Here is a 25,276-nt window from a genome sequence, read left to right as displayed (position 1 = left end):
GCTATAGCAACCCCCTAACCGGATTAAAGTGCTTTAACTATAACAGCACTAGCTATCTACTAGGCTAATACGATAAACTAAGGGATTAGACCCGGATTAACCGCGCTTCCGCTAAATATAGGAAATACCTTTTAGCGGCTAACGCTACCTCTATAGGCTAACCTCCGAAAAAAGAGTAAGCGCCGCACTAACTATTAGCCTCGTACGGCGTAAAACTATCGACATTATACTAGCTATTATACGTACCTATCTTATATAGGACACGTATAGAACTAACTATAAAACTAAGGTTATACTAGATCTAGGAAATTCAGTTAGTGCCCTTATTAACTACCGCCTAGCTAAGTAATTAGACCTTCGACAATTGCCTAGAACTAACATGCCGACCCTTGCTTAGTTTAATAACGCTCGGCACTTAACCTATAGGGCTTACTATGTCCCTATAGTTCTAAGAGACGACCTCGGCAACGAGCGCTTACTAGATTTTACTACCTACGTAGTAGATATAGACAACCTTCTGTCCGATATTGTTATTAGTAACCCTATCCTTAAGCAATATACTATTACTATAGACTTAGGACTCTAACAATAGCGATTTAGGATCGCTAGGAAAGAGGATATTAAATATATTAATATTAGCGAGTGCCCTAACGATATTTGGGTCCTATTTATTAGCAACCTAATATAGATACTAGCCTCCGCCTTATCTAACCCGACTGCCGATCTGCTTAGTAGTAATAATAATAAACCTATGCCCCCTAATAGTATAGACCCTAATTAGCTTGCTCGTATACTATAGCCTATTCGAGAAACCTATATTAATATGTTTAAACACTACCTAGTATCGATATTGCCTATATTTAAAGAGACGGATTATAAAATTAACATTATAGAGGGCAAAGAGGTCCCTTTTAGGCCCCTCTACAACCTTAGCGAACGAGAACTTGCTATATTGCGTAAATATCTAGATAAGAACCTAGCTAATAGTTGAATTTAGTATAGCAATAGCCCTGCTAGTATACCGATCCTGTTTGTCCCTAAGAAGGATAGTAGCCTACGTCTATATATTAATTACCGTAGGCTTAATACTATTACTATTAAGGACCGCTGTCTACTTCCGCTTATTAATAAGACCCTCGATCGCCTTTCTAGCGCCTATTTCTATACTATATTAGACACTAAGGATGCGTACTATCGTATCCGTATTCGTAAGGGCGATAAATAGAAAATAGCCTTCCGTACTCGCTATAGCTATTTCGAGTATTTAGTTATACTATTTAGGCTAGCTAATGCCCCTATAACATTCTAGTCCTATATTAATCGGGCCTTATTAGGCCTACTAGACTACCTCTATATAGTTTACCTAGATAATATCCTAGTTTATATCTATTTACCTAATATTATAGAGCACTAGGCTATAGTACGTAAGGTGCTCGACCGCCTACGGGCCTATAGACTATACTATAAGCCTTCTAAATACACCTTTGCTACTAAAGAGATATCCTTCCTTAGCTTCCTCGTATTAACTAATAGTATTAAGGCTAACCCTAACCGTATTTAGACTATTATTAAATAGCCTATTCCTACGTTAATTAAGGAGCTATTATCGTTCCTTAGCTTCGCTAACTTCTATCGCCGCTTTATTAAAGGCTATTTACGGCATGTAATGCCGCTAACTAAGCTTACTAAAACTAAGGCTAACCTAACTAGAGAATTTAAATAGACTAATAGAGCGTAAGCCGCTTTTAACGGTTTAAAGCAACGCTTTACTAAAGTCCCCTTACTATACTATTTCGTACTAAGTAGGTAGATCCGTATTAAGACTAACGCTTTACAGTTCGCTATATTAGCTATTATATTATAGTAGGCTAATAATACCTATTAGTACCCGATTGCCTTCTTTTTACGAAAGATAATCGATATAGAGCGTCGATATAAGACCTATAAGTAAGAGCTCTTAGCAATCGTAGAAGCCTTTAAGTACTAGCGCTACTATCTCGATAGTACTTAGTATACAATTTAGGTCTATATAGACTATAATAACCTACGTAGTATTACTAAGGTTATAAGGGTTATAGGTCGATAGGCTAGATAGGCCGTCTACCTCGCCGGGTTCGATTTTAATATATTATACCGGCTAGGCGCAAGCAACCCTACCGATAGCCTATCGAGGCGGCCTAATTACGATAGCGAGACTTATTAATCTATTAATTTATTGTTTCTAACCCTATAGTATAAGATTGCTATAGCCCGTATTATTAATAAGCAAGCGTAGGATAAGCGGACTTCCGGACCCCGCGGCGGCAACAAATACTATAGCGGAGTTGTCGTTCTTCTAGTACGCGTTAGAAAGGACGTAGATCGCTCGAGCTATAATAACTCGATTAAAGATATTGCTATCTATAGTAATAGCCTATATAGCGATAGTACTATAGAAGAGGTTCTAGTAGTTCCGGCTACTAGTACTATTAGATATATATAATACGTACCTCGTTTAATAGCGAGGGTGCTATTAAATAACCTTACAAATAGGGATAGTTAATCGTTTATAGATAAGCTATTACGGGCTTAGTAGAGGGACGCCTTTGCTAATAAACGTATTAATAGGCTTGTAAGTAGACGAACGACTCGATCTAGTAAGAGTAATAATTAGTCGATCGACGACAAGGGTTACTTAAAGTTTAAGGGTAGATACTATATCCCCGCTAAACAATCGATTAAATAAGAGCTTTTAAAGCGATACTATAATAGTAAGCTTGCTAGTTACTATAGTATAGAGAGGTCGTACGAGCTACTATCGCGTATATACTACTAGCCGAATAGTAAACGGCATATAAAAGAATACGTACAGACCTACGTAGTATACTAGCGTATTAAAGCACTAAAGCACTTGCTATTTAGCGAGTTGTCTTTACTTCCTATTCCTAGGAAGCTATTCGTAGAACTTATAATAGATTTTATTATAGGCCTTCCTCCTACTAAGCGTAGGGGTAGCAAGGATATATATAATACTATCCTTATTATAGTAGATCGATTTACTAAAGGCGCTCGATATATCCCGGCGCGGAAAGATTAGACTGCTATTAATATAGTAGAAGCGCTATAGAATAATATCTTCTATACCTATTAGGGAACCCCTAAAGGGATAGTATCTAATCGTAGATCGATACTAATATCGCACTATTAGAGCGAAATATGCCTATAGCTAAGACTAAAGCATCGGCTATTAACAGCCTTCTACCTATAGACTAACGGTTAAATAGAGAGGCAAAATGCTACCCTATAGTAGTACCTACGTAGCTATATTAATAAGAACCCCGAGGATTGGGTTAACCTCCTACAACCTATAGAATTCGTATATAACAATAGTATATACTTATTAACTAAGGTTTTACTATATATAGCTATAATAGGCTAAAACGCTGCCTTACTATAAGATCTATTTACCTCGCTCGAGGCCGAGCGTAAGGAAAGGGAAGCGCGTTAAGTACTAGAAATACTAGCGGTAATAGAACGTGTCTAGAAGATGCGAGAAATCTATGCTAAGATAGCTAAGAAGCTAACAAAGGCTTAAGAGTACTCAAAGACCTACTACGATAAGCGCTATATACTAATAGCCTTTAAGCAAGGCGATATAGTTATACTTAGTACGAAGAACCTCCGCATCCGCAAACACCTATTACCTAATAGTAAAACAAGGCCTAAGCTCGTACTAAGATATATTAGCCTATTCCGCATCCGAGAGGCTAAGGGTATATAGGCCTACTAGTTGTAGCTTCCTCCTTATTATACTATCTATAATACCTTCTATATATCCCTTCTTAAACTATACTACTAGCGCGAAGGCAATAAAGCGCCTGCTAAGTTAGGAGAAGTCTTAGCTAATAGTAAAGAGCTATAGTCTATAGAACGTATCCTAAAGCATCGAACTAGGTAGGGCAAGAAGGAGTACCTATTAAGATAGCAAGGCTATTTACCTAAATAGGACTCGTAGGAAGCTAAAGGCTCCTTTAAGGATATAGCTAAGTTGTTAGACGAGTATTAGACTAGTATAAAGAACAAGAAGAAGGCTAAGGGCCTATAATATTACTAGAAAGGCCTAGGATTAATAACACCCCCGGGGTGCTATTAGCTAACTAATTAGAGGCAAGATAATTATTAGTAAGGGACTACAAGACTACACTACTATAGTAAATACGTACCGAGTGTTAATAAGCGCACTATAACGCGTTAACTATTCGCCGCTCTTTTAAGGAATCTACCTCTTTACTAGCGTACCCTATAAGACCCTTCTTTTAACGCCCCCTCTTATTCCTACGTTCTATCGAGGCTCTAAGGCCTAGGCGGTCGGCGAAGGCAGCGCGCGTATAGACGAATAGTGCTAGCAATAGTAATAATAGCGCCGTAGTACGAGTTAGCGGTATACCGAAAGGCGGCGCGGCTATATTAGTAATAGTATTACTAAGTGTATTGCTAGTTAAAGAAGGAAAGGAAGAATAAGGTAAAGTTAGAGCTAAGGCGGCTAGCGCCGCTATTATTAACGTTACCTACTCGCTACTATTATTAACCTTACTTGTTATCCTTACTATACCTATAAGAACAACCTTACCTATACTATAGCCTAAGGCTAAAACGCACTATACTAACTAGGTTAAAAAGGTTAAGCTATTCGAAGGGCTTAGGGACTAAAAAGGTTAAGCGATTAATAGACTAGCTAAGGGCAAAAATATAGAGCTAAGCTAGCCGGGATCGATCTTACGGACAATAGGTTACTCCTCGATCTTTCCGACCCTTTAAGCGAGGCGAACCTTAACTATTGCACTTATAATAGCCTTTATCTATAGAAACTAGACGAACTGCGTTTTAAAAAGATAAGATTAATTAACAATTAAAGGCTACTAAACCTAACTAATTAGGGCTAGCGAAACTACGATAGTAAATAATAGCCCTTATAAAAATAAGAACAACCCTCGGAAGCGGACAATTCTAGGTCTTTTAGAGTAGACGCAAAGAACTCGGTATAACATTACTTAGAACGGAGGCAGTGCTATAATACCTCGTACGCCTACCTATTATAGTAGGGAAGACGCGCTTATATTATAATTATCCGATAGCCCTTAATTCTAGTAGATGTGTATTACTTTATTATATATAAGGATAGCGCAGTTAGAGTTAGATATTATATTAGAAGGTGAGGTTTAATATAGTTATATAATTAGGTAGTTAAGTATTTAATTTAGCGCGGGCTAAGCAGCTTATTAGACTTGCTAAGTTAGTAGTAATAGAGGTTAAGATTAGAATATAGACAGGCTACGAGGGCGTAGCCTTTAGAAGGGAAGCGTATATTAGGGCTAAAGAGGCTATACGTAATTAGCATATAACTAGACCGAGTAAAGCTAAGGTCTTAGTGCCTTAGGTAGGGCTTGGCGCTTAGTACTAGGCTAACTAGCCTGCCTTCCTCCTTCTCCTCCTAGATCCTTATCGAATACTACTATACCTATTACTACCCTATCTACCTGCTAATATAACCCCTATTACAAGGATGCCCTTCTAATAGCGACGACTTTATTATATCTAGTACCTATTGCAATAGTAGCTCGTAGTAGGAATAAATACTGCCTAAAAATTAAAGCGACTAGGGTAGTTAATAATATTATAGTTAGATCTACTATTATAGATTAGGCTAACAAAGGGGTTCTATTTCTTGCCCCTATTTATAGCTATTAACAGATAAGTAGTTAGTATAAGGGTAACTAAGGCGAAGGCTAATAGGTCTAGAGTATTAGGTTTAAAGAAGTAGGCTAGTAAGTCTTTTCCTAATCTATTGCCTATTCTAGTATTATCTCTATTATTAGAAGAAGACCTATAGTATTGCTATACAATCTTCTAGGCTAATAGATCCTTAAAGAATTTAGCTTAGTTAAGGCAGAATCCCTTATTCTTCTATAGATAGGCTTCGAAGAACTTTAACTTAGCCTTCTACTTACTATCCTTATCCTTCCCTTTAATCTTATCGCGTAGTCGATAGTTAATAACTATATACTTACTACGGCTATTATAGGCCTTCTTCTCGCTAACTCTAGTAAGCTTAGTATAGGACTTAGCTTTGCGCTTCCTATCTTTAGTAGTACTAGTACCCTAAATAGTACTAGTACCCTATAGTATAGTATTAGAGGTACTGTCTTCTTTATATACTATGCCGAATAAAGATCTCTTTCTTAAAGTTATTCGACTTATATTACGAGCGTAATCTCCTACTATATTAAATAGTTGCTAGAAGTTGTTAACCGTTAGTCCTACCTAATATATTATATAGAGGCCCTTACTATAGCTTTTATCTATATTAGCGACTATAGTATATAGGTAAGTTACTAAGTAATTAAATTCCGGGTACTATATACGTTTTATAGTCTTATCAGGATTAAGCTATTTCTCGTACTAGTACTCGGGGTTCTATACCTACTTAGAATTTATAAGGCGGTATAGCTCCTTACTAAGAGTAGTTCTTTACTATTAAGTATTAGGTACGAGCTTGTCCTTTAATCGAATTAGGATAAGCCGTATAGTTAGTACTATATTGTCTATATTAGAATTAGTAATCTCTAAGTAATAGTAGATATCTATAGTTATTGCTAGATATTTAATTGTCTTATTACGTACAATCCTAAAGCGTTTAAACTCTGTCTTCCTTGTATTAAAGTGTCCCTTAGTAAGCTTTATACTAGCCTAATATAGGGGGTTAGTTATTAGTTGCTATATGTCGAAATCCGGGAGAAGGGGTTATACTAGTTTAGTAGGCTCGGTCGAGTACGGATTAGTAAAGACCTAGGTCTTATATCTAGTTAGGTACGACTTAGTTTACTTAAACTAAAGATCCTATTTATTAGGTCTACGAAGGATAATTAGCTTACTACTACTAAGGCGGTTACTAGCTAAGAGAGATAGAGCAGATAGGGGTAGTTCTATATAATTATAGAGACCTTAACCTAATACTAATTAATATTCTATAGGTTAACTATACTAAAGAACTCGTCTTATTTTAAATTTTGCTAAGGAAGTCTCTAATTACGAGTAAACCTAGGCTTATAACTATTACGCTTAGTATAGTAGATTACGTACGTAATACTATATTATTAAGAGCGCTTGTTTAATAAGTAAGTAATTATATTAGTTATATTCTATCTGTTCTATAGTCTAAAAACAGTGTGAGAATGCTTTCTTATGCTAAGAAGTCATATAATAATCATGTGACTGAGCTGGTGCGTCACAACTCGGCGATGCCCGTCCGCTTTCCTACGCTCCCGTCCCTGCTACTTCTAACTTCTAACCGTTCTGACATGCACCTCGTAAACAGACATCACCTTCACATCCTCGGCCGAATCTGTTACTGAACAGTACCTTGCGAATAGCTCACGCCACACTCAATATGCCACTCAGCCTAATTGAGACTCGCTCTATGCGACGGCAAAAGGAAAGCGATATGCGTTACCGACAAGCAGCAGCCCACCGACAATCACCAGCCAAGTGCCCGTTCTCGATGATGGGCCTGCCCCCTGAGCTTCGACTCATGATCTATCGACACTCCCTAACTCCGAAGAGCTCAAAGTTCCTGGTGCACTTTCAAAAAGACGGTTTCCAACATCACAATGATGAGCTTGAGCACATCTCCCGCGTGTGGCCGATGAATTTGATGCTCGCCTCGAAGAAAATTCACCGCGAAATGAGAGATACCTGGAGCTGGTTCGTCAAGATCTCGACCTTTGTCTTTCTCATCGACTTCTCATCCTCGGAGGCCATCGAGCGCGGCCACGAGTTGATGACGAAGACTTCATCACGGCTTCTGGACAATCCGCCATTCTCATCGTACCCTGGCGCCCCGGATATCAAGATTGGCCTTCATACTATCACGACTGTGTCCACGACTACCGAGACGACGTACGAGGACAACCTGCTACGGTGGGCTCGTATGCTCCGCGACGGCAAACTCAAGGTTGAACGCATCAGCCTAGAAAGCCACTTTGCGACTGGAAGCACCGGCCAATTGACCGACGTCCTTCAGACGGAGGATATAGAAGCGATTCGAGAGAAGGCTAGACGGCTTGCAATCGCCAACCCTGACGCACCGGAGAAAAATCTCAAAGCCATCATAGCTTTCGTCAAGGAGATCCACAGGGCTAATAAGTCGACTCGGCTGCAGATCCTGCAGTCACTCGGTCTAGCATAGATTGGGAGTATTGCATGCTCACTCAGTGCAAATCCTGCTGACTCGGCCCGAGAGACAAGAACCCAGATCCCGAACGGAGCCAGAAGCCATTCGCCCCTTCAGGTGAGTATCAATCACGTCTAGGTAGCGAGACAGAAGCTGACGTGTGTGCAGCATTCGGACAATGGGAGTTGTTCCCGATCAATTCGCTGGTCATCATCAGATGCGAATATCATGCACTCCAGACAGGCTTCTCCTACATCAAAGAGATCCCCCATCATCTATCATTCCGAATGTCATCTGGTCGTTGGCAGTCCTTCATAGCCAGCTACGTTCGTGAGCGAACACCTGAGGGCATTCGAGATCCTGGCTCGTCGCCATTCGATGTACCCATCACTTGAGCGACAGGCAATTGGAGTGCCCTCGTGAGCCATTTGGAGGAGCTGGCCGAACACTGGCTGAACTTCATCTACTCGGCAATGCATGGTAATCCTCGTGTCACTCATTTCATCTTCTATCACGTCTGCAATCCTGCCGCAATCCACCAGAGCATAGCTGCTCATCCCACGGACGGCGAATCATGCCGCATTGTAGTTCGCCAGATTATCCATAAGCCATTTTGAAACCTCCCGCAAGCATGTTCTGTATGTGTCATTTTCCTCGCGTTCTGACTGGCATATGAGATAGCAGTGCTCATGCTCAAAACGCAAGGGTGTCTATGAAAAAGAAGTAGTGGATGAATACTCTACCTCGGGTAATCGCAAAAGTGACCATGCATTGTGTAATCTCCGCGATTACATGTCCTAACCGCCACACTGGCGTCGGGATACCTGATGCCTTGTTATGAAGTTGTTGTCGCTTCCAAAGAGACCTCTGCCGGTGTCCGTATTGCCGAACCCGGGAGACTGCTGCTTGTTGACCAATCCGAAAAGGCTACCTGAAGCAGGCGCAGTGCTGGCAAAGCCGTGCAAGAGCCCGTCGTATGAATGTCCAGGGCCTAATAACAGCGGCCAGCTGAATACCGGCAAAGGAGAACCAAAAGGCTCGCCAGCGTTCTGCGAGCTAGCCGTCCTCCAACGCATGAAGACGTCCGATTCGCAAGGCCCTAGGCCTCATTAGTAGGGAAGAGAGCCACGCCACCCATAAAATGTCACCCGCCGCTGCAAGATCGTTGAATATTACCCCTCGGGCTTCTTTCCATCGCTGGCTTGACCGAAAACAGGTATAGCCTCGACCGGCAGCGGATAGTGCGCATGAGGAAGAAGGCGGCACGCAGATCATGTTTTGCGGTAACGACTGCCTTCGCAAGACCGCTGATCGCAATTCAGGTGTACAGTGGGAGGACCTTCGTGTTGGCAGCACTACAGCGAGCTTCGAGATAGGCCTTTGCAGCAAACCAGAGAATCGGTTTATGGCGCAGCAGAGCTGCAGAAGGCAATTCGGTGACGATGTGCTGCATGAAAGCATGAGGCTACCCAAAGCTGTCTCCAGTCCTAAGTATATTGAGAATGTCGAAGGACACTGTTTCGACAAGACTTTCGTGTTAGCTGCGGAATAGCGTGCTTCGAGACGGGCCTTCATAGTAAGAACTGTAATGCCGACTGTGAATCGGTCCTTGGCACAGCACATTTGTAGGAAGAAGTTCGGTAGTCATGTTCTGCATGAAATCATGAGCCTCCCCAAGGCTACCTCTAGTTGAGGGTGTTGACTGGGATTCTTTCGACAGGACTTCGGTATTGGCAGCAGCTCAACGTGCTTCCGGATGGGCTTTCATAGCAAGAGGTGCGATAAGGACTAGTGAATTCATTCCCGTCACAGCACAGGTGTAGAAAGGAGTTCGATAGTCATGCCCTGCATTCACCAAGGGTGGCACCAGTCGTCAGGATGTTAAACACATCGACTGAGATCACGCAAATCGTTCCGCCGAGCTCCATCAGTCGACTCGGGGCAGGCGATGATTTTGTCTGCCTCGGTGGGGTTATGGATGCTGGTGTCCCAATTCTGCAGCTGACCTTCGCCGCCGAGTACGCTTGAAATCGCGGTGGTCACTCAACGAGGAAATGGATTTGGCGACCCTGTGCTACGAAACGTGCTGGAAGCTGGCCTGTGAAATTGGATACGCTGTCAGGCACATTAAAAAGTCTTGCGAACTAGGCCATCCTGGAGTATTGTCGAGTGCTGCGTTCGATGAGTCAGCGCGATGGAGTAGGTGTAGTAGAAAAACACATTCGTTGCAGAGTGGAAGGCATGCCAGGTGGTGGGACTGCGCTGGCAGCTGAAGCAGTTGGCAGTGGCTGCGCCGGCCTAAGCCAAGTCCGCAAAGTTACGAGCAACTGACGCTGACAAGCGCGCCGCGGCTGACGAGGGACAAAGAATCTGCATCTACGCAGGAAGCACGGCGACAGTCCACGAATGTGCATGCTCTTCTTCAACATATGCGAGCCTACGAGCCAAAGCTGTCACTTCGCTTCACATCCAGGTCCGCAAAGATCACTTGAACAGACGCAACCGGAAGTCAAACGTGGGAGCTCGCCCTTAAATGCCGAATCCTTACACCCGCCCAAGACCCTCCAAAAGTTCAGTCTGCCCCGATATGAAGCCAGATATGAAGAGTGCTTCGAGATTGGGCAAGCCACTCGTTATGATCTGAAGCAGACCGTCACCGTCACGGACTTGGTACGAGAAGAGCACCAGAATATCAGCGCTTGGAATCGAGCTTTCATGAAAGAGACCACCGCAGAATGGCAGGCTTCTGCGCTGGCGGAAGAGACGAAAAGCACGGGACACTCAAGGCTTGAAGACATGAGTAGCATGAACGCACGAGCAGGATGAACACACGACCAGCACAAACACACGAGAAGCATGAAGACACTCGAAGCATGAAGACATTCGAAGCATGAAGACATTCGAAGCATGAAGACATTCCAAGCATGAAGACATTCCAAGCATAAAGACATTCCAAGCATAAAGACATTCGAAGCATGAAGACATGAGCAGCATGAAGACATTCGAAGCATGAAAACATGAGCAGCATACCCACATACAAAGCACGAAGACATTCAAAGCTTCAAAGCACGAAGACACGAGCAGCGTAGACACATGAACAGCATGGGAATATGAACAGCGCAGAAATATGAGCAGCATGGAGACATTACCAGCGTGGGGGCATGGCATCACCAGCATAAAGGAAAACATGAACAGGCAACATAGTGCACTGATGGCGCTCTCGTGAATTCAATACGACCGTCATGGATCGTTACAGCTGTTGCCTCTCGTCCATATCGTACTTTCTGCTGCTTCTTTTCTTCGCGATCATCCGCAAATCTGGACCTGCCGGACTTCTTTGGGTGCTGTTCTTCCTTTAGTGGCATCTGGCATCTCGTGGACACCGGTGGCTGTGGTAGTGCTTGTTGATGCTTGCTACGTGCTCCGCGACAAGTAACGGAATGCAGGCGCCGTAGTTGATAGTCTCTGAGATGGCGGTGGTATCAATGAAGCCGGAGCTCAAAGGAAAATGCGGGACTCTGGACGCAGACACAGGCTGCAAATTGGAGGCTCTAGATTGACACAATCACCCGCAACCTGCTCGGAAACACGCTGCCCTGCGCCAGGAAGTCGAAGCGCTCTGGTTATGCGCGTCAATCTCGCCAGAGGTAGGCATCCTAGGTGGAGTGCTGAAAGCGGACACCTCATCTCGGTCTGGATGCTGGGGTCTCTGTTTGAAATTAAGCAGGACCCAGGCCAAGTAGTGTGCAAGTTATCTCCACCGCCCCAATTGCCGGCTACATTCGCCAGTCGAACGCCTACCCTGGGTTTGCAGAAAGTGAACCAGACTGGCTGCCTAGATGACTTCCGAGATTCGCATGAACGCTACTTCATACTAGCCTCATCACTCTTCATCCCGCCTGACGGACGTCGAAAAGAGCTCCGAGGATCGCATTAGCAGCCGATGCAGAGCGGGTGTCCATAGACGTTTGGGGAAAGCAGCTCTTCGTAGTCGTCTTTGACTTCTCGCGTAGGCTCTCGTGGACAACGTCGCTGACAGGGATGCAGTCACCGAGCTGTCGTCCAAGACTCGAATGTCTGCAACCAGCTTTTCCTACGCCAGAGGTGGCGTTGGTGAGTATGGCCATCAGCACATACTGTAATGATCGAGGGCAGGAAAGCGTTTTGCTGGTAGCTCATTGAATGCAGTCTATACAACGCATAGGAGCTTCATATTCCAGCCAGTCCCTGTGCGTGCGACCGTCTAACAAAATTGTCGAAGTCTTCGAGATGCAGGTCTGCCGGAATCTAGGAAGAACCTCAAATGCTCATGGCCGGTAGTGAGCTTCCGAGAGAACACGAGTTTAAGCAGCTGTTGGCGCATCGGGGAGTTGGGGATGATATGTGCGCAGATGTGGCCTCCGAGTCGCTGTTGCATATGCTCGAAAGCCGGCGCTCACAGAATGATTGCAGCGCTTGTGAACAAATGCAGCATCAATGTTTTCCATAACTGGACTGCCTTAAAGTGCACAAGCACGGCGGTGCTTCCAGACGCACTTGCTTCCACTCCTTAGTTGTCACGGATTTCATGACAACCAAGCGCCAAGCCACGCCCGAAGCCACACAACCTTCCACGTTACATGAAATGATGAAAATCGACAGTGAAGCTTTCTACGACTGATCTCCTACACGTCACGATCTTGGGTTCATGAGCGAATCACCTGGCTGCTTGAATATGCTACAAGGCATGCTCCCAGTGGAACATGGCACAATGCATCACGTACAAGTGTGGATTCCCTCGACCTAGGAAGGCATAGAAGTGATCTCTTGTCTCAACACCGGCTGGACATTTCAAGTGGCTGCTGCCGACCCCAATGATGTCTGCAACTACCATCACGTCGAATCACAGGGTGCTCTAGGCAGAGATGAGTCAAATGTACATCGCAGCGACATGGATCTCATAGAGGCGGGCACGCGCAAAGCCGCTTTCATGAAGCTAACAGCTAAGCATAATAGCGATACCCATCCTGTAAAGCGGCCTACTACTTTTGAGTGCCGGACCACGCGACACCTGCGATGATACCGAGGTCAGGAAGAGTCAGACGCGCACACTGCGCCATTCGCGGGCCACCACGAGACCATCTATCCGCACAAAATTTTGGATTTAAACGCGTGGCCAACACAATGTATGCCGGCTATGGAGATCTGGCGAGTATGACGTTGTCTTTTCGCCACTTTTTCCAGCACAATCCCGGCCTCATTGGCGTATTCTCGAAATCCTTCTCCCTTTATTGCCCCATATTTGATCAGAATCTCTAGCGATGTCATGTCGTGGATCGTGAAGACCTGGTCACGGCAGTGACCGCAGAGGAGGCTTTTTATGCCGGAACGTCCCTTCTGGTCGGAGGAAACAGCAATGTCTGTCTTTGCGAACCTTGCAGGACTTGCACTCGCTCTTGAACCAAGTCCTGAAACCAGGCCGTAACAGATTGATTGATGCTGGACATTTTTCATCGCACTTCAAGTCCGGTCCGGCATTGATAGCAGTACTATGGCGAGCTGCTTCTACATCTAGTCCTTGGTCGTATTCTGGCAGCTGGCATGAGCAGTTTGCCAGGCAAGTTCGCTCGCTAGGTTGCCTAACGTGCCAGAGCGTCCTTCGGGCGACATTCTGCGCGGAAATCGCACGTGCAGCTCACTGGATAAGCCTCGACTAGATAGACCTCACTAATGTCGAACAATGTCTTGTAAAGAGATTCGAACTCATCGAAGTTGGGTTTGAACTGTCTCTTCTAGAGGCTCTTTAGGGACAGAGTAGAGATCCGGGTACTATAAACGATTACGATGCCGGCACCGAGCGACGGTAGAGACAAAAGCAAAGGCAAAGCTAGGAAGGTAACTAACAATCTAGCGCGAAAGCTATACGGATATATAGGAAAGAGGATATAGGCTCTAAAGACTACTTCGTAGATATAGTCCTACTACTAGCGAAGAGATTCGGGTACTATTATTAAGACTAGATCGTCGTTAACCCCTTTATAGTGTTTAATAGTATTAGTATTAAGTATAGCAGTAGTAAGGTCTCTAGTAGTTATTATTTAAATACTATTACTATAAATACTATTAGACACTATTATACTATAAGGTCGAGATTATAGGCGATCCCTTTCTAGTCTTTAACGAGATTAGCGGAGAGCTTAGTAGTAGAAAGGTTACCGGTATTTACTATATTAAGTAGTAGTATTATTAATAATATCGGAAACGGCTATAGTAAACTCCTCTCTTACGGCTTGCCTTTCTTCTATAAATGTTTTATAAACCCTAAGCTAGGTAGGGCCTTAGTAGTTAGATCCGCTACCCTTACCTCTTCCTAGATCCCGTCTTATATAATTTCCTCGCGATTAATATACTCGCGATAAAGTTATACCTATACCTAATATTAACGTATAATAACTACGTACTTTATGTTTATTACGTACTTAGTAAAATTATATCGAGGGATAATATACACTATACGAAATTAATATTATTACTCTACTAAGACGATATTCTCTCTACTCGGAGTAAATATTAAATTATATCCTCTAGATGGGAGTCGCTATATTAATAACTTATTATCTCTAAAATAAATTCTACAATAATAAAAAGAGCTAGCGGTATTCTAATACCTACCGCCGCGTTATATCTATCTTCTCTTCGAGGTCGTTATTGTTTTATAGTTTTAATATTCGTAAACTTCTAATCTTTTACTAATAAACTATAGTAGCGGTATTAAAAATATTAGACTTTTTTTCATTTACCGGGTAGTAACTGCTAGTAACTATTACCTTTTTAATAATAGTTTAGAATTCTTCCCTTTTTTTATTTTTCTTCCTTCTCTTTATTTTTCTTCCTTCTCTTTATTCTTCTTCCTTCTCTTTATTATTCTTCCTTCTCTTTATTATTCTCCCTTTTCTTTATTATTATTCTTCTTTTTTGCTGTTCTTCTTTATTATTATCGTCTTTATTATTATTATTATTATATTTTTATTGTTATTCCTTTTTGTTAGGGTAGTTAAGTAACCTACTTTAAGAGTATAAAGTTATTAAGAAAACGATATAGTATAGGAGTAACGAGTAGGTCGTAGGTAGAGGTATATATATAGGGGACTATATACTATATGCCTAGTATTTAATAGCGCTTAGGTAACTGCGAGGGGTCGGCGTAGCATTATATATTTCTAAGACGAAGTATTATAAATATTTAAGAGAAGATGATAATCGTAGAGGAGGCTATATTATAGCTAGATAAGATACATTCCTTATATCTATCCTTCTATATATTGTCGTAGTTGTCTATCCCTATATATATATATATATATAACCTAAGAAAGGAAAGATATAAAAGTGTATACCTATACTAAGCCGGGTTTCCCTACTATATTTTCCCTCCCGGACTAAGAAGTCTACCCTTAGACTAATGCTTTCTTACCTCCCGGACTAAGAAACCTTAAATATATAAAGGAACTAAATTAGTTACCCTACGAAGGTATCCTAGCTAGCTAGCTACTATAGGCCTCTTACTTATTTCTTCCTACTACGAACCGCTAGTCTACTATAGTTTCCTCTACGACCCTACCTATTATAGTTTCCTCTACGCCCTTACTACTTAAACTAGTCGATAAGAGCCTAGGTCCGCGTCGCCTTAGCTCGTATATCCTAGCGAGTCTATCGCTTATTCGGATTCGCTATAGGGTTTATAGGCTGCTTTAACGAGGATAGCTAAAGAGGCTGCCGCTTAGGAGTACTAAGCTATTAGGGGTTAACGTTTAGGAGTATCCTACTAGGAGTAGAGACTTTCGAAGGGTAGGTAGTAGGTTTCGCTAAGGGAGCGCTAGATTACCGCTAGTTAGGAGGAAGGTCCGCCTTACTAGGCTCCTATTAGTATATAAATCCCTAGCCTCTCTAGTCGAACTCCTCCCTAGAGTTAGGCGTAGGCTAGTATCTATAGAAGTTATCCTAGTTTAGGCATATATACCGATCCTCGCTATTATTTAGGATATAGCTCTAATCTTTTAAAGACTATATAAGAGCCTTAAAGAATAATTTCTCTCCGAAACGTTCCTACTCGAGCCGAATAACCTTACTTATTATTTCAGAGTATACTAACGCTATATCCTTGCGATACTACTTTAAATAGTTCTTAAGTATATAGGAGGAGCCTTCTTAATTAAGGTTACGAAAGAGTCTTCGAATATACTATTATACTATAGTGTTATCCTATTTTAACTAACCGACGAGGGCTTCCGAGATTAGGTTATTATTACGTAGGCGCACTATAGCTAGGAACGCGTATAGAGGGGCACTATACTTGTTCGTAAGACTAGAGGGTAAGGTAGGACTAGGAAGAAGGTCTCGGTAGGTAGCGGCAAGTTCCTAGAAGGTACCTCTAGCTTCGTAATCGAGCTTTCTAGTCGTTAAGTCGTATCGATAGAACTAGGGGAGCATAGTTATCCTCTTAGTATTCTTTAGTAATGCCTAAGCGCTATATAGAAGATAGGGAAGGGTTAATCGTACTCTAAGGGTACCGACCGGATATTGCTCCTAGCCTACGTTTCGATATTTGCCTTTTAGCTCGTTCTTAATAAAGCTATTAAGGGTATTCTCTATCTTAGTATTTAGGTAGTGTATATTATAGTTAATAGAGAGAATATAACCTCGAGGGGCGTATATAAGGCCTTTTTCCTAGCGAAGGATCTTAAGTTCCTTATACTACTTATTAAAGACGTCTAGTTAGTAGATCCTAGCGAAGACCTTCGTAGTAGTCTCTATAGTTTTAGGAAGGAAGGATACGGAACCTTAAACTTAGTTTATAGTAATACCTTCCTAGAGATCGAGAGGGTATTAGTTAATATAGGCAAACTCGGTCGAGCTACCGTTACTAGGTTGAGTTATCTTAGCGTAGTACGGATAGGAGATTAGGTTAAGAGCGTAGTTAGGGCGAGTAAGGCCGTAGAGGAGCTAGTAGACGGGGTCTCCTTAGTAGATCTACTAGAACCTAGAATAGAAGGCGGTTCGAAGCTAGCCCTTATTCGAAACTCCGTTAACCTTACGCTAGTACTATAAGTATATTATAGCCTCTAGTTTAAACTAGTTAGATAGGGATGTCTTTCCGAAGGGTAGAGGGGCCGCAGCGACTTCGACTTTCTTATTATCGTACTAACTAAAGACGGCCGCTCTATATAGCTCGGTAGAGCCCTTATCGCTTATAATACTATCTAAGGTAATAGTACTATCCCTTACCTAGGTATCCTAGCTAGCCTTAGTTATTACTCCTATACGGGAGAAGGCCTTACAAATCTTAGTAGCGATCGCTAGGGTAATACGTTCGATAGTTAAAGGGCTATATATCTTACTCTCGTAGCTATAGGCCTTAGGGAAGAAACGATATAGTCTAAGGTAGTCGCTAGGGATAGGAGGGCGGCGAGTCTTCCGAAACAAATCGGGTCGCTTATTCCGAAGGCGGAGAAGGTCGTTCCGGTACTTATATCTAGGGCCGCTTAAGGTTTCTATTATCTAATCCCGACTAATCTTCCCTCGGAACCTAACTACTATCCTAAACAGATAGCAGGTATAAGTATAGTAAGGCGGGTAAGGGGTAGTTACAATAAGGGCAATCGCTCTCCCCTATATAGCGTTATTAGATTTACTATCGTACTATATTAAGGCACTACGGTCGGCTTTAGAAAATCTATTATAGCTATAGTAGGCTAGGTTGTTTCTAATCTAAGTGTCTTTATCGTAGGTTAGCTCCTTATAGTATATAGTACCTCCTCGCTTAGGTCCTAAGATATCGAGGTCGTCTATTAGGTTCTCTTTAAGAGATACGGCAAGGTCTCTACCTAGCTTATTAAGTCTACTCGATCTACGAGTTCTACCGAGAGGGGGGATAGGCGTAGTAGTCCTAGACCCCGCGGTAGTCCGGGTTAGTTTAGTTTAGTTTACTAAGGAACCGGTATACGGACCGGTTTGCCGGCTACGTACCGGCTACGGACAAAAACCCGACCTAAAACACGTCTAAATAGCCCGAAATACAGATACAACCGTATAGCGCATATAATATAGGGCCTCCGGACTAGATCCGAGGTCGTCGTATATCGTCGTATATCGTCGTATACCGTCGTAGTTTAGTCGGATTTTCTCGGAAACCGGCTTAGACTAGCGGGGTAAAAAACCAAACCAGAACTAAACTAGAGGGGTACCGCTAAGAAACTAAACTATATACGTTCTATAGTTCGCAAACCGAACTACTACGGGGTCTAAGTAGTCCGAATTCGACGAGTAGGCGGAGCCCCTAGAGCAAGGCTATTATTGCTACTCCTACTACTAGTTCGATCGGGTAGTAAAGTAGAGTTTTCGACTAAGAGATTAGAGCGAGTCGTATCGCGTTATAGAGGCGTGTTTTATCGAGAGCCGATAGGCTAAGTAGGGCGAGCGGGGGATAGCTACTAGTTATTTAGTCTAGCTAGAGGGTCGCTAGCCGGGTTATATATAACCGGTAATCTAATAGGTATACTAATTCGCTCGTATATACCTATATAGGACCGAGGGATATTAAGTCCTAGGGTCTTAGACGCGGTACCTTTAACGTAGCTACCTAGCGGTCTCGGAAAAGGGCGCCTATCGGAAGTAATAGCAATTATAGGAGGGCCTTCGTACTAGCTAATTTAAACACCGATAGCCTTAAGCTTTGCTTTACTAGCTTCTATCTTCTAGGGGAAGAACTTATTCTTACCCTCCTTACGAGTATCGTCTTCCTTATCTACTACGTAATCCTTAGCGGTAATAGTAACTATATTAATATCTACCCGTCCCTATCTTGCTCTACGTATTCGACGATATAAGTAATTGCTTAGGATACGAAGGACTAGCTAAAATTCGGTAACCTAGCTAACGCCTTTAAAGTTTACCTAGCTATTAAGTTTTCTATCTTTCTATAGTCTAAAGACTCGAGCTATCTCTTTAGCGGTATTACCTCGGATATTATAGAGGTCTAGGTAATTCCTAAAGAATATAGGGCTATTAGTAATATCGTTCTTACGGCGATCCTCTATAGCCTTTCCGCGAGTAGCGGCGGCTTATAGGGTAGTAAATTCGTTACCTATATACTACTCGAGGGCCTATACTATAGTAGATCCCTAGGTACGAAGAATATCTCCTATTTCCTTCGGTAGCCCTTTAAAGAGCGCCTCTTTAAGCCGATAATAGGTTAGCTCGGTACCTTTAATAAAGTTGTTAACACTCCCTAGATTGTCGTAGATTATATCTACTTTAGTTTAGCGGGATAGGTTAGCGGATTAAAGATACTATACCTATTCGAGCGGGGTATTATAATTGCTTAGTCGCTAGTCGGTAGGAAGGTAGGAAATACTACTATAGGCTACGCTCGTAATAAGGTCTCGGCTAGAGGCTTCTACTATTACGCTCTTACGAGGCGTTAGGGAGAATTTGCGTATCGGATCGCGTAGAGGAGGTAAGGGCTTGTCGGTCTTTAATAGCTAATTAAGGAGGGTAGTATTTACTATAGGCGCCTATCGCTTTATCGAGAGAAGGGCGGTATAGGTATATTTGTTTATATAGAAGTTTAGATACGAGAAGGATCGCCTTTTTGTCGTAGTAGTAGCGCGGGTATACGGGAGGGGGCGGGAGGCACCTGCCTTACGCGTATACGCGCGTTTATATATAAATCCGAAACTAAGGTACGTATCCTAAAGGAAGTAAAGTGTTAGTAGTAGGTAGCGGTAACATTTCTAGAGGCCTAGGTAATTCGAGTAGTAACGAGATTCGAGGGTATAAGGCTAGAGCACTCAGATCTAGGGAGTTAATTATTGTATAATATACTAACCCCTCCGCTCTAACCCCTACCGTATTAAGGTATAGTTATAAGGGCTCCTCTAGGTAGTATAGGGTAGCGGTAGTAGTTATAATATATCCTAGCTAGCTAGCTACTATAGGCGGGAGCTCCTAAGATTCCTAGAAATCTCGATATATCGGCCGATACAGGCTACTAAAATAATGTAAAGGAAAGGCTTTTGAATAAAGGAAATCTTCGAGGGTAGGTAAGGTTTTTCTAGATTTACCCTGTAGAGTAGACTTCGGTTTTACCGACCTAGGCGCGACGTAGAGCTTCTAGTAGGTGTATTTTTACCGAGTTAAAATTATTTGCTCGCTCCGCGGGTAGGCTAGTACTTAGACTACCCCGGGGAGTAGGTCTAGGGATATTATTAAGGACGGGGGCTCCTTACTAAAGCCCCTACCCTTAGTAGTAGTAGTATAAAGAAGAAAAGAAGCAACGATAAGGCTCTAGTAGTAGTACTCTATCCGGATACTAATGTATAAAGGGACAATCGATCTTAGTATACGTCGATAATCCGTTTAAGTACGCGAATAAGGGTACTAGCGAGTAAAAAAAATCAATATAAGGCGAGTAAATATAAGTAAAAAGGAGGATAAACGTAAGTAGTCGTAGGCGATTGCGACTCTAGTTAGTAGTTTAGTAGGCCTACTAAGGTAGTAGTAGTCCTATTTTATTATATTCTATAGCCTACTCCGCTTCTAAGGGTTCGTCGAAAGCTCCGGGGTTCGAATCTAGGCCCTTAGAGTTAACGGTATAGTAGAGCTCCTCCTATTCGATCTAGGTAAGCCGAAGCCTATCTCGTATCCTTATTAAGGACAACCTATATTCGTTGTCTCCCTAGTTTGTAACGTTGTCTATAGCCTCCTAGGCGAGAAACCTAATACCTCGTCGCCTATATAGGTTAGTATATACTAGGGTAGCAAGGCTAGTTTCTACTAAGGCCTTAAGGAGATATAGGTTGTATTCCCACTTTAATATATTTATTTCGTCGTAGACCTATACCCTCTAAGTTACCTACTAGCTAGGGTCTTGCTATAGTACTAGTCGAACCCTAGGGTCCTAGGTAAGCCTCGGAAGAGCGCTAACGTAGTAGGCTTGTTCGTAAAGGTCCTTCCTTCTATATAGAATTGCTATCTATCCGAACCTATAGTACTAAGCTAAAGGCTAGGTTACCCCTCCCTAGGTAAATAGGGTAGGGTAATTAAAAGCTAGAAAACTATTAGGCTCGGTCGAGCTATTAAAGAAGAGACAGTTATTCGAATAGTCCTCGATAAGGGATACGCTAAGAAGATCTCGCGTTAGGTTATTAATCTAAGAGATAGGATTAACTTTAGGGTCGACTCGGTATATAGCTATAGTATAGGCTTTAAAGGCTCGCCTTTACTCCTCCCTAGGAAGGGATATAATAGTATAGACGTCTATATCCCTTTCTTTACCGGAACTAGTCTTAGATTAGCTATCGTCCCTAGACGCGAAGGACTTAGACTAGCTATCTCTATCTACCTCGACTTCTTTATTAATAGGTTCGTCGTTCGTTATACTAGCGTTTTCCCCCGAGAGCTGGTTAGGTCGGAAGGGAGGTACTTCCTTTAACCGATCGCGTAGAAGGGTAATAGCTAGATTAGCTCTATTAAGTTCGGTAAGGTAGTATAAGGTTCTAGAGGTAGTAATTTCCGTAATACGAAAGGGGCCCTTCTATCGAAAAGCAAGCTTACTAGACCTTAAGTGCTCGATATCGCTCCTAGTAATAAGTATAAGGGAGCTAACCTTAAGAGGAGCGTTTAATACTGCTCCTTTCTTATCGTACTAGCGAGTATTCTCCTCGCGGGTCCTCTTTAGCCGGAGGGCCGCTTCTTCGTTATCGTTAGGTATATATACTAGTTGCTAAGCACGGTATATAAGTAATAAGGCAGTATTACGTATAGTATCCTAGTCGACTATTTAGAAGGTTCTATAAGTACTCTTAATAGGAAGTATAATATCGGCCTCTTTATATATAATCTTTATATACGTTTTATTAGTCGTTCGTCGGTATATTATTCGGTTAGCCTATAGGACAGGTAGGAGGTATTTTCTCTAACCTTTTATAGTGCTATTTATTAGTTTAGAAAGGGTAGCTAGGATAGGTCGGTTTCTAACTTCGATCTAACTATTTGCCTTTAGGTAGTATAGGGAAATCCGGACTCGGTACGTAGCTATTCGTTTAAGCAATCCTTTAGTATCCTTTCGAGTTTTAGATCTATTATCTATAACGAATTCGTCCGGGTAGCTATATCGGTAGTAGACCTCTTTATATAGGAACTTAGCTATTTAGTTTATAGTAACCGACTTGCCCGAGTAATTAAATATCCTCCCCTTAACCTAGCCGCTAACAACCTCGCGTACTAGGGCAATAGACCCCTTATTGTCGATATAAAGTATATCGGCAACCTAGCGACGGCTAATAACCCGAATATAGGTAGGGTAAAGCGTTCTAGCAATCCTATACCCTTCTCGTATCCGGTATACTCGATAGGATCGAACCTATATAGCGATCTAGGACTATATACTGTGCTAGAAGTACCTTTTTAAAGCTAGATAGTATACTGCCTCCCGGCCGTTATAGCTATAATCCTTATAAAGTAATTAGATTATTTCCTCTCGGACCTTCGCGCTATTAATTACTCGTTAAAGGGGGCAATTCGGGTACCGCTAGTAAAATAGGAGCCGATCTTTAATAATATATTTCTAGGTAGCTCGTCGGACCCTCCGAGCTTCGCTACGGGAGATGCCCTATAGAAAACGAAGAGTAGACTTAAAGTATCTAATAAGAAGCGATTCTCGAGACTAATATTCGTCCTCGTTAAGGAAGCTAGACTTAGCTAGGGGATCGATAGGCTCGGTCTAGACTATACTATAAAAGAAGTCGTTATCGATTATATTATCGTCGTCGATTTAGTTATCTCGCTCGGCGATATCCTCTTTAGTAGAATTACGACGGGATAGCCTATTAGCCGTAGAGTACTTCCGCCCGGGAATATATTTAACCTCGAAATCGAATAGTCGGATCTAGGCTACCTAGCGAGCTATTACCGAGTTAGGGAGATCCGAGGCTAACTTATTAAGTTAGTAGATAAGGGTAGTAGTATCGATTTCGATCCGAAAGTACTACCTAACGAGATACTTCTTAAACTTCTTTAGTAGTTTAAGTACGGCAAGGCATTCTCGTTTGCTAGCGTTATATCGGGCCTTACTATTAGTCTAAAGACCGCTTTCGTACCGAATAGGGTAACGCTTCTTTGTATTGTCCCTTTCGTATTAGTTTAGGCTACTACTATACCCGGACCTACTCGTATCTAAGAGAAGGACAATTAATCTAGTACCCTTAGTATAGTTAATCGAGATAAGAGTAGGGGTAGTAGTTAGTATAGCTTTTAAAGTATCTATAGCGACTTGCTAACCCGGTCCCTAAGAAAATTCGATATCGGCCTTTAGGAGATAGAAGAGTCTTCTTACTATTATTACGAAGCCTTCGATCTAGATATAGTAGTAGATACAAACTCTAAGGAAGGCCTATACGCCTAAGTAGTTCTTAGGTACTAGCTATACGATAATCTTTATAACCTTCTCTATATTAGGGTATCTCCCGGAGATATTAATAACGTAGCTAATAACCTTTAGCTTTTTATAGAGGAATTGAGATTTTAGGCCTAAAATAGTATATCTAGTACGCTCGATATCTGCGAGAACTCTATCTATCTATTAAATATACTTAGTAACGAACCTTCTTAAGCTAGGTTCGACTTCCTTATTATTATATCGGGTCTTCGGACCCTTAATACTAATATCGTTAACGAAAGGCCTCGTACGGTAAGAGATATAATCGAAAAGGATCCTTATAACTACTCGGACAAACTAGGTAACGGAGTTTGTTACTCCCTACGGAAGGGTAGTTATCCGTATAAGGCTAAGCGGGGTATTAAAGGCAGTTATATCCCGATCGGCCTCGTAAAGTAGGACTTAGTTATACCTAGAGAAGGAATCGATTAGGGACGAGATAGTATAGTTAGCAAAATCCTCTATAAAGCTATTAGTATTAGGAGGGAGGTTTCCGTCCTATATTATATAGCGGTTTAGTTCTATAGTAGCGTTAATTAGGCGATACTTTTTAGTTCCCTTCTTCTAAACTAAGAACTAGGGGTTTCGGTATACCCCTTCGCTAACTTTAAGTACCCTATTCGCAATTCGCTTTCGGATTATTTCTTCTATAATGTTTACTAAGCTAGGCTAGAGGCGGAAAGTTAGGTTTCTCTAGGGCTTATAAGGAATTGTTCGGATCTGTTAAGGAGGTACTACGTCCGCGTCGACTCTTCTAATTTTAGTAAAGCTCTAGGTAAGGGCTTTCTCCCTATTATAAAGTATCTCGTAGAATAGATCTAGCTCTTTAGGAAGAAGCTCTATTCTAATAAGAAGCTTTGCTTTCCTTTCTTTAGTAAGACGCGAGCCGCGTAGTATATCTAAGAACTTCTTAATTAAGTACTTCTAGTTATATAGCCCGGTTCTAGGCGGAAGCAACGCTTCTCGAGCAAGCCGTTTCTTTTTCTAGTAAGGGTTACTACCGGTTGTTATACTTCCGGTTACTATAGTACTAGCCTCTATAGGTCTTACTTTGTCTACCTTCTTCTTATATATTCTATAAACCCCGACCGTACGGTACCTACTAGTCTCCGAATCTTCCTTAAGCATCCTCTTAAGAGATAGGAGCTAGGTAGGGAACCTTCGAAAACTCTAAAATCTATAGTACCGCTTATACTATTCGTAAAACCTATTCGCTTCTAACTATTAAAGTATTATAGCCTAATCGTCTCGGGTTATAGGCTCGAGAATTGCCTCTATACGCCCGAGCCGGATAAGGCTAATCGTTAGATATAGCTAGGAAGGATTTTTAAGGAAGGACTAGCGCTATATAGCTAGGATCGGTACGTCGTCGTATACCCGCTCCTAGATAGGGTAGCTAGTTAGGCGGCCTTTATATAGGCTACAACTAGAGGGCAGTTATAGGGATATAGGGATGCCGGGACCGCCGGAATAAGCCGGGGCTAGTTTAAGCGAGGTCGGAAAAGATAGCGGAAGTAGGGGCGGGCCGGTTACCGGACTAATTAATATACCCTAGCTAGCTAGCTAGTATACCTTACGGCTACCGTTATTTTCGC

At 42.2% G+C, this 25,276-nt stretch overlaps 4 protein-coding genes across 4 annotated transcripts; 3 read left to right on the top strand and 1 right to left on the bottom strand.

The window, feature by feature from the left end:
• Nucleotides 1-7,426: 7,426 nt before the first annotated feature.
• MYCFIDRAFT_83350 (uncharacterized protein) lies at nucleotides 7,427-8,224 on the top strand (the record flags this gene model as incomplete). The annotated part of the gene is made up of 1 exon (XM_007933736.1): nucleotides 7,427-8,224. One exon carries the CDS (start codon nucleotides 7,427-7,429, stop codon nucleotides 8,222-8,224), a length of 798 nt encoding a protein of 265 aa, XP_007931927.1.
• A 616-nt stretch (nucleotides 8,225-8,840) lies between these two features.
• Nucleotides 8,841-10,540, top strand: MYCFIDRAFT_179714 (uncharacterized protein; the record flags this gene model as incomplete). Its single annotated transcript, XM_007933735.1, has 16 exons — nucleotides 8,841-8,851; nucleotides 8,894-8,915; nucleotides 8,937-9,023; nucleotides 9,053-9,291; nucleotides 9,326-9,425; nucleotides 9,462-9,538; nucleotides 9,571-9,645; nucleotides 9,674-9,713; nucleotides 9,762-9,852; nucleotides 9,878-9,985; nucleotides 10,022-10,028; nucleotides 10,069-10,081; nucleotides 10,109-10,227; nucleotides 10,261-10,309; nucleotides 10,345-10,412; nucleotides 10,441-10,540. The coding sequence occupies 16 exons, from the start codon at nucleotides 8,841-8,843 to the stop codon at nucleotides 10,538-10,540; spliced, it is 1,206 nt and encodes a 401-aa protein (XP_007931926.1).
• A 45-nt stretch (nucleotides 10,541-10,585) lies between these two features.
• MYCFIDRAFT_179713 (uncharacterized protein) lies at nucleotides 10,586-12,626 on the bottom strand (the record flags this gene model as incomplete). Its single annotated transcript, XM_007933734.1, has 14 exons — nucleotides 10,586-10,665; nucleotides 10,698-10,731; nucleotides 10,760-10,907; nucleotides 10,939-11,268; nucleotides 11,301-11,428; nucleotides 11,464-11,598; nucleotides 11,628-11,760; nucleotides 11,800-11,916; nucleotides 11,940-12,006; nucleotides 12,033-12,052; nucleotides 12,097-12,241; nucleotides 12,279-12,383; nucleotides 12,408-12,507; nucleotides 12,549-12,626. 14 exons carry the CDS (start codon nucleotides 12,624-12,626, stop codon nucleotides 10,586-10,588), a joined length of 1,620 nt encoding a protein of 539 aa, XP_007931925.1.
• A 25-nt stretch (nucleotides 12,627-12,651) lies between these two features.
• Nucleotides 12,652-21,652, top strand: MYCFIDRAFT_179712 (uncharacterized protein; the record flags this gene model as incomplete). Its single annotated transcript, XM_007933733.1, has 10 exons — nucleotides 12,652-12,713; nucleotides 12,740-12,823; nucleotides 12,856-12,974; nucleotides 13,009-13,240; nucleotides 13,276-13,453; nucleotides 13,508-13,606; nucleotides 13,630-13,809; nucleotides 13,842-13,876; nucleotides 13,944-13,964; nucleotides 21,643-21,652. The coding sequence occupies 10 exons, from the start codon at nucleotides 12,652-12,654 to the stop codon at nucleotides 21,650-21,652; spliced, it is 1,020 nt and encodes a 339-aa protein (XP_007931924.1).
• Between the last annotated feature and the right edge of the window lie 3,624 nt (nucleotides 21,653-25,276).

Source organism: Pseudocercospora fijiensis, assembly GCF_000340215.1.
Source record: "Pseudocercospora fijiensis CIRAD86 unplaced genomic scaffold MYCFIscaffold_11, whole genome shotgun sequence".
NCBI classification, from domain to species: domain Eukaryota; kingdom Fungi; phylum Ascomycota; class Dothideomycetes; order Mycosphaerellales; family Mycosphaerellaceae; genus Pseudocercospora; species Pseudocercospora fijiensis.
Note: the sequence above shows the minus strand (reverse complement) of the source record. Positions and strands in the feature narration are given on the sequence as shown.